The sequence below is a fragment of the Coturnix japonica genome, chromosome 4 (assembly GCF_001577835.2).
Source record: "Coturnix japonica isolate 7356 chromosome 4, Coturnix japonica 2.1, whole genome shotgun sequence".
NCBI lineage: Eukaryota > Metazoa > Chordata > Aves > Galliformes > Phasianidae > Coturnix > Coturnix japonica.
Genome location: NC_029519.1, coordinates 41,993,295 through 42,007,979, shown reverse-complemented (window position 1 = coordinate 42,007,979; position 14,685 = coordinate 41,993,295). Strand labels below are relative to the sequence as shown.

The following is a 14,685-nucleotide window of genomic DNA, read 5'->3' as shown; positions in this document are numbered from 1 at the left end:
AAGTTTTGGTTTTGTTTGTTTGTTTTTCCAGTTTTTCTGCAAAAACTATTCAAGAGCTGCTGAAGAGGGATAACAGCAACTGAACAGTGGGCACTGAATGGTTCTGGTCATCCACCACAACCCTTCCTCTTTCCTCTGTTGCTTTAAACTATTCTTCATGCAGCCTGTCACACACTTCTTTCTATCCAAAGTCTTAGAAACCACTAGGCATTATTAGGGGAAAGCTACAGAGACACAAAGGGATCTGTAGATAAGGTTTAATAGGCTACATCTCCATGGCAAAATGCATCACACGACAGAATATAGAGGAAGGCAGGTTAAAAAAAAAAAAAAAAAGAGCTTTTTAACTAACAGTACTCACAATAGCTCTTGCCAATCTGGGATGGAGCAAAATTAACACCAAACCTCATCTGGTGTTTGGTTAATGGTGAGCACAGGCACACACATTATCAGATTTTTTCTGAAATACATCACAAGGAATCTCCTGTCTGCATGATTTCTGGGCTTTGTTGAAAAGAATAATTAAAAATAAATAAATAAATGAATCCAGATGTCTCCCAGATTTTGATAGTTTTGAATTAAAGAGTTCTAACATGTTCCAGTTCACCTTCATTAACCTACCCTCTCAGAAGTACCTGTGACATGTGAAGGCAGACTAGCACCCAGTACAAATGGGGATGTAAATGGAAAGGGAAGAGACTGGATAGAACTCTCACTGCTTTCAACACTTCTTGCAGTGGCAGTGCAACAGCAGACAGCTTGAACACACAGAATCCCTCCTCTCCTAGTCATCTTCAAATACTCCATCACTTTCTTGTCTGTTCATTTTGATTTAATTCTCTTTTCTGGCATGTTTTATTGTAACTGTATGCTTCCATCAATTACACCTAGCACGAGGACAGAATAATATCAAAATCTGATGTCAAGAGTTCCTTAGTCCAAATGATCTCCCTTGTATATCTTCTAATAGGTTACTCAGAGCAGTATTTTATCCCACAAAAAGCAAATGCTTCTGCTTTTTCTATGTATGGACTATGGATTGATCCTTTGAATAACTATGTGTGCAGGAAGTACCAGCTCTCACCACCTGTCAGCCTTCCTATGATTCACTGTCCTAAAAGGCCATTTCTAGAAATCCTGGCTGACAAATAGATGAGAATAGGAAGTTCGAGAAACAATTAGTCAGTGAGCCAAAGGGCACCACAACCATAACTAATAAAAACACTCTGCCCTTCTTTGGCAATTGCACTCAAAGAATCTTCAAGTACCAAATATATCATAATTAATTGTATCTCATGCCCTCTCACTTTCCCTCACAAGAAGACAATAACTTTTGTATCACAGACAACCTGTGTTACCTGGGAGCGAAGGATCATATGCTCAGGGGATGTGCCTAACAGACTGCGACAAGGTATTTTTAGGGCCAGTTCTCTTCAATGTTTTTATAAATGATCTGGATGCAGGACTTGAATGTATACTAAGTAAATTTGCAGATGATACTAAATTAGGAGGAGCTGTTGACTCCCTTGAGGGTAGAGAGGCCTTGCAGAGAGATCTTGACAAATTAGAGGGCTGGGCAATCACCAACTGCATGAAGTTTAACAAGTGCTGGATTCTGCACCTGGGAGAGGGCAACCCTGGCTGTATGTAAGGCTGAGGAAGGAGAGGCTGAAGAGCTGTAGAAAGGTATCCGGGGGTTCTGGCTGATGGCAAGTTGAATGCAAATCAGCAGTTTGTTAATTTCCAGTTCTGACTTTTTTAGCTTATTAATTGGATCTGGATGAGATACCAGAGTCACTATGGATTAGGGTCACTGATTTTTCACAGACATGTTTCAAAGCTCTGACCTTAATTTCTGTTAGCAGTTGTCAGCATCAATAGCTCACATTTGCCCAAGCAGAAGCAGTACTTAGGTGCCTATTTTAAACATAGGACATGTTGCTTAATGTAAAGGCCTTGACCTTTTAAGGATGCTATATAGCTTGCCATTTAATAAGATATGCCTTTAACTTTTCCTATGAACATCTACTTCAGCCCATGCTTTAAAAATAATTATCAGTATACAACTCCTAGCAATATTCTCCTTTTGTTTTTGAAATATAATGTTTATGTACTTATCACTATGCATTTTTTCATTGGGGTCTGCAGCTCAGGGGATGTGATTCATATTTAAGTCTACCAGTTTGGCTAGCAGATGAGAACAGGTGACTGGACTCAAAACAATGACCTCTTCCGGGCCTGATCTTGTGAAGACATAGCACGCAATGGAGAGCAGAGCCAAAACATGCCCTCTGCTCCTCGGAATGCTGTTCATCACAGATTGCCAAATACAGCTTATTCAGCCTATGTTTCCTTTCACATGAGCTGCCAGGGAAGTCTCTTTGAGATATGAAACCCCAAAATCTTGCAATTCAACCCACAGAAAAACATGAGTGACAGGTCTCCATTTCCCCTTGACACTGCTAATACACTCCATACTGAGATCAGTCACTGTGTGTGATATGTAAAGGGGCAAGAAAAGCCTGAAAGGCTCTTGAAAAAGATTTCACCGGCAGCAGGAGCTTGAGGAATTGCTGGCAGTCATCTAACTGTCCCTTCCCCATCACTGCATCTAGACCTTGTAATTTTTTACTTGAGATTTTTTAACATTAAGACTTACTGGTGGTAAGAAGATAAGACAAATAATTGAGCCATATATACATATTACTCACAGAAGTCCTCAAATGAAATTTTCTCTCATAGCTTTTTTGTTTGTTTTTAACCTTCTAAATTATGTTTACATTTCTGAGGTGGGGGAAGTGGGAAAGAGAAAACAACATGAAATAAAGGAATAATAATAGAAATAAGAAAATAATATGGCTACAAAGCAAGCGAAGTTACTAACCTTATTCCATTTTCCAGGAACTTCAGGATGCAGAGGTCATAAAGAACATACAATCCCAAGCAGCCTGTGAGCCATCTGACAGTAATTATCAGAAGTATATAAACTATAACAGAAAACAGTACTACCAATGGCCACCCCATAGTTCCAGCAAGACTAAAAGGTTAGAGGATAAATGTGACAAATACATCTATATATGGGAGTTCAAAACTTACCCCTAATGACAACAGGTCTATCCTGAAGCATTTCTTTCTTTAAAAGCTGTATCTGCCCTTTAAAGAAAAAGAGGGAAAAATTAAGTTCACAAATGATTAATAGTTCAGTGCAGTAGCCTATTAATGGATGTGTAATTGACTAATAATTGCACACCTCTCTATGCCTCTACTTAAATTAAATCTGCCACCCAATCCATCAAGCTTGTTTACCAAATATGTTGTAGACTGAACAGTTATCTAAATGCTTCTCCAGCAGAAAAAGGGGATCAGCAGACTTTGGTCTTCCAGAACATCAGGAGTGTTGGAGCCTCACTGGTTCAGTTACTCCACTTATTCAATGTGAACTGCAAGTGAGTCAGCTGATTTAATTCTGCTCAGCTGGCTTGTTGTAGGTATCAACCAAAGGGGCAAAGGAAGTTGATCTCATGCACCATCCTGGCCATCTCATCCTTCAGCAGTGTTTGTGGGAGCGTTTGTTTTCTAAGAACCAATTTTGCACATTTTCTCCTCAGTCATTCTCAAGGAACAAACCCAACTTAAAATGGGAAACTTTCACAAGGTTCAGGTCTTCGCTTTCTCCTGACTTCATGGTTCAGCAATGGGGGATGATGGAATGGTACAGGTGGGAAGGAATGGAGTTGTGAAGTAGGAGATCTGTAGCATGCTTCTTGTTCTACTGCTAAACTGCCTGCCTGACCTGCTAAACCCATTTTTGCTCCTGTTCTAATTTTTTTTTGCTCCTAATGTTAGGGTCTAGGATCCTCAGCGTAGAGCATCACACCAGGCAGCACCTAGCATAGTACGGCCCTTCTCAGTTTGGTCCTTTTGCAAAATTAAGCATGCACCTGCGACAAAAGGGTTTGTATCTACAAGAAAATAGATGTAGAAGTATTTGTTTCCTTGTATGTTCCTGTGTCTGTCCTTACCATTCTGGAGCAAAGTGTGACCATACTGGACATTCTGTGCTCTGATCAACCCGAACATTAAAGCCGGTTGAGATTTTCAGTTCAGAATGTTGCTCTGACACTGTTCCTCATGCAACTGGTGAACCTCAACCTGTCTTTCTCTGAGCAAGGTTTAAGCAGGGGATAACTCTGTTTAGCTCTACAGCCTGCCATTGTTCTGCCCTTTCCCTAGAGGTGTTTTGAGCCAGGTTGGATGGGGCCCTGAGCAATCTGACCTACTACTTGATCAAGGGTTTTGCAACCATGCCTGTGGCAGGAGGATTGGAACTTCATGATCTTTGAAGACACTTCCAAACCAAGCTGTTCCATGAATCTATGAATCCAAGGCTTTGAGGCACTAAAAAAATGACTTACCACTACTCCAAGTAGCCTTAATTTGAAAGTCTAGCACATTAACTTTGCTAGGTAAGGCTGAGCAGGTTTCACTGCCGGCAAACTCATACTAAGATCTGACTCCAGAAGGTTTTAGCCCAGAAAAGACAGCCCCAAACCAGCTCCATGGACAGATGTCCTACACAGTACAGATAATTAAGGACATTACTTCCATAACTGAAATGAGTACTACTAGATGAAAAACAGCTAACTCTTTTTTCAGTACTGTAATGAAACAGTTCATCATATACCTCAGGGGTATCTCCTATTGCTTTGGAATAAGGAGAGAAAGCAGGAATCTTTACACTGTCAGCCCTTACTGTTATTCAATTGTACCCACTCAATACAGGATTGCCTCAAGCAATAAATACACACGCTACAACTACAAGTGGTCCTTTTGTAGCTTACAGACCCATCCTAGTACAGCTTGCAGGTTTAACACGAGGCACTTCCTGCAAGTAGAATTTAATCACCCTAGAGAACTGCTAAAAATTTCAGTCTTCTTTTTTCTTCCACCCCTACAGTCCATTGGTCTTATTTTTTAAGGTAATTTAATTTCCACCCCTCTCAAAAAGTACTAAATCTACTCAGAGGCAAAAGGGAGCATCTGAAGAGGAAAAAAGTGAATTTCAGTGGAAATTCAAAGGCAATGCTGACTGTTTGCTAGGAGAACACCTGTGTTCCTGCAGCTACATACTTCAGCCAGACACAGAGGATTTGCTGGCCTTAGTAGGAGGCTGCTAGCAGCTGTGAAGCAACAGATAATTCACATAAGCTTGCTCTTTGACCCACTTGTTTTTCCTTTCCTTGGTATCTTAGAACTTTCACTTCTGAGCAGTGTTACATTTAGTTTTAAAGACTGTGGGCCTTGGCAGACTGTCAACAGTAGCTGAAATTTTTCTGGATTTGTCATGCTTTTGAGGTTTATTTACTCAAATGAACTTTAATGAATGTGAAAAGGTCTGCTGAAGTGTAGCACTAGGAATGGGGTAGGAAAGGATGTGTGTTTTTTTTGAAAATAGCTGACTTTCCAAAGCAGTGCCTGCTATGGTGGGATGGATCCATTTGGAGCCGCAAGCACTGAATATCTCAGCCATGGGATCACTGTTCTGAAGACCAAGGGGCAATGCACAGGGGCCAATAACATTCAAAACCCCAAATAGCCAGGATCAAGATGTTATAATTTCCAAGTAAATCTTTATACAATATCCTGATACGGTACATCACTTAATTAAGCTGATCACAAAATCCCAAATATATACCTGTTAATATGCAAAAAACCCTATTTCAACTCAGTCATTGTAGAACAAACATTCCTCATTACTACCCCAATGCAAACAGAAAAGATTCTCGCTAAGAAATTAATCCAACAATTCACTTTAAGTTACATTTGTGTACATAAGTAAGATCCTGGACGTTTGTAGCCAGTTGAAATCCAAGTATATTTTGGTTGCTTAATCTCAATACTGCAGTTTCTAATTACTGATCATGTCAAACTCATGTGGCACTGCATGTGGGCCTGACTGTTACATGACAGCATAACAGTGTAGGTAGCTTTTATTACATTTCCTCACTTTTTTATTAATGAGAGCATAGCAAGAGTCAACAGCTACCAAGATGGCTTATTTTAACTGGTTTTCCATGTATCTTTCTTTTTTTCCCCTAGGATATAGGGTTTCCACAACTACATTTTCTGTCAGTTTCCATTCCCTTGTAACCTTGACCAGATTTAATGAAGAAGTAGAATATTAAGTTTCTACTGATTTCTTCAGAAAACAGGTGACAAGACAGAGGAAAACAAATTCTCCAGAAAGAATAGTGTGAACTCAACCATGTATCAGCAGCAAAAAAATCAGATAGGCCATACTTAAGACACCAATATGCAGTAAGACAGGTGTCGCTGGGTCCACAACTCCTGCAAATATTTGCAGCTTTTTCTCAGTTGAGTGTACTTGGAGTTACACATGGACAGGTATTTGGATTTGTGCCTTAATGGGACTTAGCAGGTGTGACTGGTACCCTCCTGATCCCTGGTGTTATGGTTAGTGTAACCAGAAAGAAGGTGAAATCCACAAAAATTAAGCAGGCTGTTAGTGTGTCCCTCTGTCCCCTTCTCTCTCTCCCCCCTCTCTTGCAACAGGGTTTGGGGATACCCACAGTGACAGGGCCATTAGCATTATTGAGAACCAGGTACTGGATCACCAAGGTGGCATCCATTAGTCACATTAGCATTACAAAATCCCAAGCTTTCAAGACAAATTAGTACAATATCCAGAGTGAGTCTACCCTGTATTCAAGTATTAGACATAGATTTAGACATACTAGTATGGTTCTCCAACTCGAGACATCTGAAATTTAGTGATATGATTCACCTCAATTTGGCAAACAAATCCATGTTGAATTATTGGAATTTCTCAAAGGACCGAAATTCAGAATTTCATTCATCTCTAATGAATAATTAATTGCTAAACTAATTAAACATTAAAATCCATAATGAGCTGGAAGAGACTGACACATGTAACTACCATAAAATGTTTTATGATTGCAGCTGCCTGTCACCATGACTGGCAGCTGTTGTTTGCAACTCAAAAAAAGTCACGCTGTCTCTTTTTGCCTTCTCCTCTGGCTCTTGTTTGTTGCCTATGCAATTCTAGAACCCATTGGGAAGAGGTCGTATAAATGCTAGTTGTGATATAAGTTGTAAATGTGTGACAAAAATGTAGAACTCTGGGTCAAAAGCTCAATGAAAGCTATAATCAATAGGTCCTTTTCAGTATTATAACCTTTGAGTGAAAGCACGGATACAGTAAAATGAACTCCACTCAATTAGCAGTGAAGAACAAGTATCACATTCCTGGTGGAACAGGCTGGATGAGACTGTTTTGAGTGAATTCTGTTTCTGAGAGCACAACTAGAGGCTCCATTAGCCCATGAGAGATCAATAAACACAGTTAAAACAGCTCAGCAGAAGCTGAGATAAACAGTTGTGTTGCCATGGGTTAACTGGACCCTCCAGCGTCATGGAAAATGGTAAAAAATAGGATGGATAACTGGTGAAGTCTGATCAGATTTCAAATGCATCAACCAGCAGTAATCCACACTGAAAAGGCAGCAGACCAAATGTCTTGACTCTTATAGCTGCCTGGCCAAAAGCATTTGTTAGTTATAATATGTCTATTTGCAAAGCTTCTGCAGGGAAAAATAATATGGATACGGTTTTGTAGACACAGTTTACTTCAAAGGCCAAACTCAAATGATGCCTTTTATTATACAACAGACAGCAGCAAAAAGGGTGATATTCAATGCCTATTTTTGACAAATATTAGCATCAGAGTTCTAGGATACTATTTTGGTGAAGCTATTGTAGCAATAATTCTAGGTAGAATAGCACTTGGATATATAACAGAAAGTGTTGGTACATGCTACTCCTTCAGCTCTACAGAACTTACACTCTGGGGACAGACTCAGTTTTTTGAGAATTTCCTTGTAAATCGACTAATCAGACTCTAAGTTAAAATACTCTTAATTTAAGGTACTCTTTGCCTTTATTTTTATTCAAATTACCTTAACAGTAAAACACACTTTAATCCTTTCATACTTTAAAAATTCAATGAAACTCAATAGATAGGATATGGGAGAAAAGTCTGTTGTAATGAAAAGAACAATTTTGATTCAGTGAGGATAAACCTGCTCAAGAGCTCAGGACATTCTTAGATTGCCCCACTGTGGTATCAAAGATTATGCAACTAATTACCACCCTTGATGTGTAACACATTTATATGCCATCCCATTTAATTCCCAGTATCTGTAAATATCTTCTAGAAGACTGAGTAAAATATGAATGTATTTGTGTGTGATACATCTGTGCATGTGAACATGCACATGAACATTTAAATAACTACATATCTCAGATAATTAAGCAAATACAACGATCGTAGCTATTTTAGGCTGATTCTTTATGTATATCAGCCCACAGCCTCAGCACATTTGGCTGGGTTGCTCTCACAGTTGTTGTTTTTTTACTGCTGCAGAATGACTTCACACATCCAAAGCACTTCAGCTCCCAAACTGAAATACTTGGAAGACTTTGCACTGATGGGCCATATTTCTCTAGTGGCCCTTGAGGTACTAAGACTAGTTTTAAATGTGATTTATATTAAGTTCCTGACTACCTAATTCAAAATTCAACTTTCAGTGCCTTGGTAAGTAGGCAATTGGAGTCTGTATATAAAGGAACCTCCAAGACCATCCATCCCTGCAAGTCAAGGTTTTATTGTCTGAAAGGCACTTCAGCTAACCTGTATGGCTGCCTCCCTCAAATTCACATTCAGTCTTCAGTCTGTGCAAGCACAATGCTGTAAGATATTTTCTTGCTTCTCCTCGATGCTGTAGACCCAAGATCAGCTCTTCCTGATTTACGGACCCAACACGTTCACTGAGTATTTTTGGAGAGATTGGAAAATATTCCAAGGATAAAAGATTCTGAGCAAGGGATACAATAATTGATCCTCTTAGGAAAAAAAAAAAAAAAAAGACAAAATGTGACCCTTTTCTCTCACATCTTGGGTGAGATTCCTTCCTAAACTATTAGGATAGGATAATCCCCAGAATTGAGCTCTGAGGAACCCTGTTACTGACCACCCACCAGCCTCATTCACTACAACCCTTTGAGCTCTACCATCAAGCCAGTTCATCACCCAGCATAGCATGAACCTGTTTATCTCACAGTTGGACAGTTTGTCCAGAAGGATGCCATGAAGGATAGTATCAAAGGCATTACTAGAATCCAAAAAGATTATGTCCTTTTGCCTTCCCTTCATTCACCAAAAAAGTGACCTTATCAAGGAAGGGGATCAAATTACTAAGGCAAGAATAACAATTTTATTTCCTCCTATGACAGATAAAGAAGATAATATCCTCCTATTGGATTAAGAATAAACTTCCCTGTCAGGAAAATATGTGAGGAAAGAGTGCATTACCTCTGCGGGATACAAAACAAAGAAAAAAAGAAAAACGATTCCAACTTGACAACAAAGCTATAATGGAGCAAACTTGCTGCTGCAGGGCTCATTGTAGGAAATTGGATGGGTGAGTAGAAACTAAGGCAAAGATGGCAGGTGGGTTTGCATCAGAATCAGGGCTTCCATGCACTTCTAGGCACCACTTGTAGAATATCATGGATTGTCCAGTGTTTGTAAAAGGGATATTATGTAGACCAGGATTAATGCTAGAGAATTACTTATTAAACTTGAGACTGCAAAATGAAATCATGAACTGGAGGCTACATCAGGCACTAATGAAAATGGGAGGAAAAGATCCAAATCAAGCCTAAATTCCCTTAATTAATTCTATTTTAATGACTAAATAGTGAATAAATACTGTTTATTATATAATGGGATAAGACACAAATGTTTTGGCATTTAGACCCAAATGCATTCAAGAAGTCCTGGATATTTCCACAAAGAGAAAAGGCAAACAGAGGAGGACTGATACAGATACAGTTCACTATGAAAACATGTAAAATGCCACCCAGAGGCAATTTGTTTCCTAACTGAGAAAACTTAGTTTTTAAAGGACAGATCCTTTCCCTGGGAAAGGATTAGGTGTTGCAGCAATGCATGCAGGAGCAGAGTAATGTGCAGAGGCAGAGTAACATAACCCAGTGACATCAGTAGGTGAAACTCAAGATTTGGGGTAGACCATTTCCCTCCCTGCGAATTTAAGTGGGGCACCATTCATCCCATGTGTTTTGAAGCACATTTGGAAGGTGAGGGAATGGCACTCAGTTGTCATACATCTGCTGGCAAGCAGCAACAGGCATTAATTCACATCCATGTCTAATTTGATCAGTGTTTTTTGTTCAAAACCCTGAGTCCTGCCCTCCCTCAATAATTTCAGTCTTTTACTGAGCACACTGATTTATGCTTTCAGAAATGTGCTATTTAGTCAAGAAGCTGCTATCTTCAGAATCAAATACAATGTCTGTGACCTTTTAAAATGTCTTTATAGACAAAGGTGAAATTATATTCGTTTGTAAAAAGAATGGTGGTATAATTACTGCTGCTTTGTCATTCAGTAGCAAAAATTCTGATTTGCCTTGCCACATAAATCAGGGAAAGGTGAGCTGCAAGGGGACTTAGAAGGATCTTCCAAGTCTGACCCTTCTTTGAGGCAAAATGAAAGATTCTCTGTCCATCCCTGACAATGAGCAGTTCTTGAAAACATTTTCCTGTTCCTGGTTGGAGCTTTCTCTCATTTTTTTTCTCTTTTCTTGCTAATAGAAACTATTTTTTTGCAACTGTTTTTTTGCCACTACTCCCTGCTCAATTCTGTGCTCATTTTCAGGCCACGAAAGACCTCTTCTTGCAGCCACACTCATCTCTAAACCCACTTCTCCATTCTAAACAGTTTGCTTTTCTTCAGAATAAACTGATTCTTACCAATTCCTTGATCTTGACTTTAATTATCTTGCATTTTCTTCTCCTTAAGGTGGTAAATTTAATCCTCCATAATTACTTTCATCCTAGTTGCCTATCCTTTTAAAATCCACATTACGTTCTTCTCTGTTAATTAGAATCAAGTCTGAAGCAGCCATAACACTTGGTAATTTCTGTCCACCAAAACCAGAAGTCTCCTCCAGCACCCTCCAAGATCTCACAGCTGTCACTGTTTATGTAATGTCCTCAAAAAGTCCAAGCTAGTCTTTGGTCTGAAAGACTCATACTGAATTTTCCTCCCCAGCACAGAAGACTCTCTGTTGTCTACATGTTGTTTCTTTGCCATTTCATCTCCACAGAACCCCCTGCAGAAAGATTCTCCTGCTCCTTTATTACTGATATCTTATGTATGTATATCTCTAATTTCCTGCAAGTTGCCCATTTGTCTTCCCTACTTTATTTTTCTTGGTCTCAAGCTATTTTGGTGCATGTTTCATTCTACCTTACAGAGTTTCTTGTAACCTAGACCCACACTCTGATCTATCAACCAGATCCGACTGATTTCCAATGGGAACTGAGTTATCAGAACCCTCCAGCAATCTGGAAATGCCAGACAAGGCTCAACAGTGTTTGCATGTAATGAAAGAGCAGATTAGATAGGATGGATTTCAGCTTTACTGCTTTAACCCCAGACACTGCTTCTCATACTTACCATTTGTTCCATAGAGCAGCTTGTTCTTTGCTGATCCAGACCATTGATATCACTTCAAACAAATATTCTGTAGGCATTTCCATACCTAAGACCAAAATGTAGGGTATCTGGGGTCCTAATGATTTACTAGAGAACTGCATTATCAGAGTTTCAAGGTGCATGCAGGCATCTGACTTACATGATATATCTTCAGTTACATCACCCATTCAATACTCTGTTGTCTTCTCTAAGCATTGATTGTTTTACCTGCGCAAAAAAAAGAATAAGAAACATTCACTACCAAATGCAGCCTCAGCATGAAGAAAATCCTCACCATTTTCTATAGCCTTTCACTGCTGCGTTAGAATTACATCAACATTTTATGGGGGTCATTTATCACATTCTGTGGTCCATGTTTTCATTTCTTCTGTGCATATTTACAGCCTAATCTGAGACATACAGCTCCTAAAATATTGACCAGCACATCTTGATTTATTATAGTAGTATTATCACGACATTCAGTTGGTTTTGATTTAATACTATTCGTTGTCCTATCAAAAACAACTATGGCAGCATGAACAAGCTATAGATTTTGGAAAGATGGAGACTGCTGACAATAATGGTTGTTTTGCATTTCCCTTTCCAAATGATTCTTTCTGCTGGAGCATTTTGAACGAAAACAGGTCAACATCTTATTCAGTCTTTAGAGAGTCCCATACTATTTATTTTTAAGGTTTCATCACTGTGGCACTCAATTAGGATCTCAGAAACTCAAGCTATTTATCACTGAGAGAAAAGAGCAATTTCAGTCCTCTTTAAAGGGTGCGAGTCTTAGAGCAAAGTGCAAATGCTAGAGATAAAATGTTTCTCAGTCTATTACAGTTGAGGATACATCAGAACATAAATATAACTCGATCCTTTTAAGTTGCAAATTTCTCATTCTTTTGCTGCTTACAGAACAAATCTCAGATCAAATATGTGAGAGCCAGAGGTAAAGTATCCCTCAATACACCCTAATTTAAAATGTCTCATAACTCCTGTGCAAAGTGCAGGGTTCAGAATGCCTTTAGCTCTAATGTAAAAGGCAGACATAGCAGTTTAGGAATGAAGAGTGGGAATACCTATTGAGATTAAATAGAGCCATGTCAGTTTCAATGACACAGGCAATTATGACAGTGACAGGAGGATATCATTTTTAGGAAGTGATGTGCTCTTTTCTCTGGCCACATCAGTTCTGACTGTTGTCCAGAATTTGGGTACTTCAGAATACCTCTCAGAGAGCTGGATGGCTGAAACTCACTACAGACCTTATTCCCCATCCTTCACACTGCTGAGGGATGTCACCCAGACAACCCCAATGCTGAAAACACTGATGGTTTCAGCTGATTTCCCTACAGATTTTTTCTGAAGTGCTGCAATGAGCTAAAGAGGAACTTATGTTCCAAAGGCCAGATTTTGTCTCCCATGACGTCATAACATAAACTCTTGGTAAGAGGAAAAGATGCATTGTGGAAGAGTCTGGCATACAGGATAGTTATGCATAAGGCACGTGTATGATGAATGCCAGTGCCACTTCCAAGCTGATATAATCTACATTTTTACTATAAAATTGCTGATGATACTTCTGGTCATTTGATTTCTTGTTAAGAAGCAGAGTTCCCTGCATTTTCTACAGGGAGCCAGAACATTTTGTGAAATAGACCTGATGATTGTTACCATGCATAATGAGAACTAGAAGAGGAGTAATGCAATTTTTCTCTCTTGTATCTTGGAAGTCAGCAGAGAATTCAGCTGCCCAGCAGATAGGAAGCTATGTTTCCTTGCCTATCAGTGTGGTGGAGTAGTATTTGGTCCATACCCTGGGGCGCATTTGGGATCTTGTACTGAAAGACCTGTAGCTTTTCTGAAGCTCTGTCTGACATCAATCTTCTCTCCAGACACAGAAGCCAGGGCAGTATAGGTCTAATATGTCAGTGCCACTGCATGTCAACACAGCATAAAACAGATTATACTGTGTGATTTAGGAAGCTCAGCTACTTAGGCAATACAGCAAGGGCATATAATAGATCCTTCATTTTCCAGTGGAGACAAGATAATCTAATGTATTTAGAATAGGAAAAGATTTAGATCATATATTGCAAATTCTAAGGGGATAAAATTACTTTTAAATTCCTTTCACCTTTCCCTCAATGTTTGTGACTTGAACTCTCATAAAACAAAGGTATATTTCTTAAGGCTTTTCATAGTTCCCCAATTAAACCTAATTTTGGCACAGCCAGGAATAAAACTCTAGTTCTCTGCGTAAGCAGTGGGCAGTAGCTAAAAGAAAAACATTCTGTGGGGAAAAAAGCACACTGTCCTCTTCACTTTGCACTCTTGAAAGCCACACAAAATCTCCACAAACCCTAGTATGCAGATAAAACTGCATTATAGGGACCTATGTTTTAACCGCATATTCCAAAGCAACATCACCACATTGTACCATAAATTTGGGTAATCAAAGCCAAATATGCTTTGCATATCTGAATATCGAACAATACTGTCCAAAATCATAACCTAAACCACAGGCCAAGAAAAGCAGTTATTTGTAACTCAAAGGTGATGTGTTTCTTCTCACAGATGTGTCATCAGTAGCTGATTTAATACACACATGATTTATTACAAATTGCTTACACACATAGGTAAATGAAAATCCATCAGTAAATTCCAGTATTTGGGGACTTGATTCATCCTGCATCATTCTACCAGGATTTATGGTCTGCAATATGGGAAATGAATGCTGGCGGAGGACGTAGCCTGAGGACTAGAGCTGGTGCTTGAAGCACCTTCCCTCACAGTGCTCCTAAGAGACTTCAGATGGAATTCAAAAATCAAGAATTCCAGAGCTAATTTAATTTCAGAAAGAAACCATTACCTACAGCCTACTAGAATTAGCATCATTTTATCTCGAAGCTGTGCCAACACTCTTGCCTGGGCACACTGCCCCATTTTACCTGCACACACACATACACTTTCTTTGACCTCCAGACTTCATTTCTCAGTAACACTGATTACACTGTGCCAGTTTAACATGCATGCGTGTGGGGACATGTATGAATGGGTATGGGGAGCAGTTTGTTTGTCT

The 14,685-nt window shown here is 39.2% G+C and overlaps 1 protein-coding gene across 3 annotated transcripts in view; it reads right to left on the bottom strand.

Annotated features, from left to right (window-relative positions):
* LOC107313496 overlaps positions 1–14,685 on the bottom strand; it is a 186,099-nt gene that overhangs the window by 41,152 nt on the left and 130,262 nt on the right. For all 3 annotated transcript variants that reach the window (XM_015861819.2, XM_015861817.2, XM_015861818.2), the window contains 2 exons: positions 11,761–11,828; positions 3,097–3,153 (listed from right to left, as the gene is read on the bottom strand). In XM_015861819.2, the coding sequence (XP_015717305.1) occupies positions 3,097–3,153; positions 11,761–11,788 (85 nt within the window). In that variant the 5' untranslated portion in view covers positions 11,789–11,828. The remainder of the gene's footprint in view (positions 1–3,096; positions 3,154–11,760; positions 11,829–14,685) is intronic.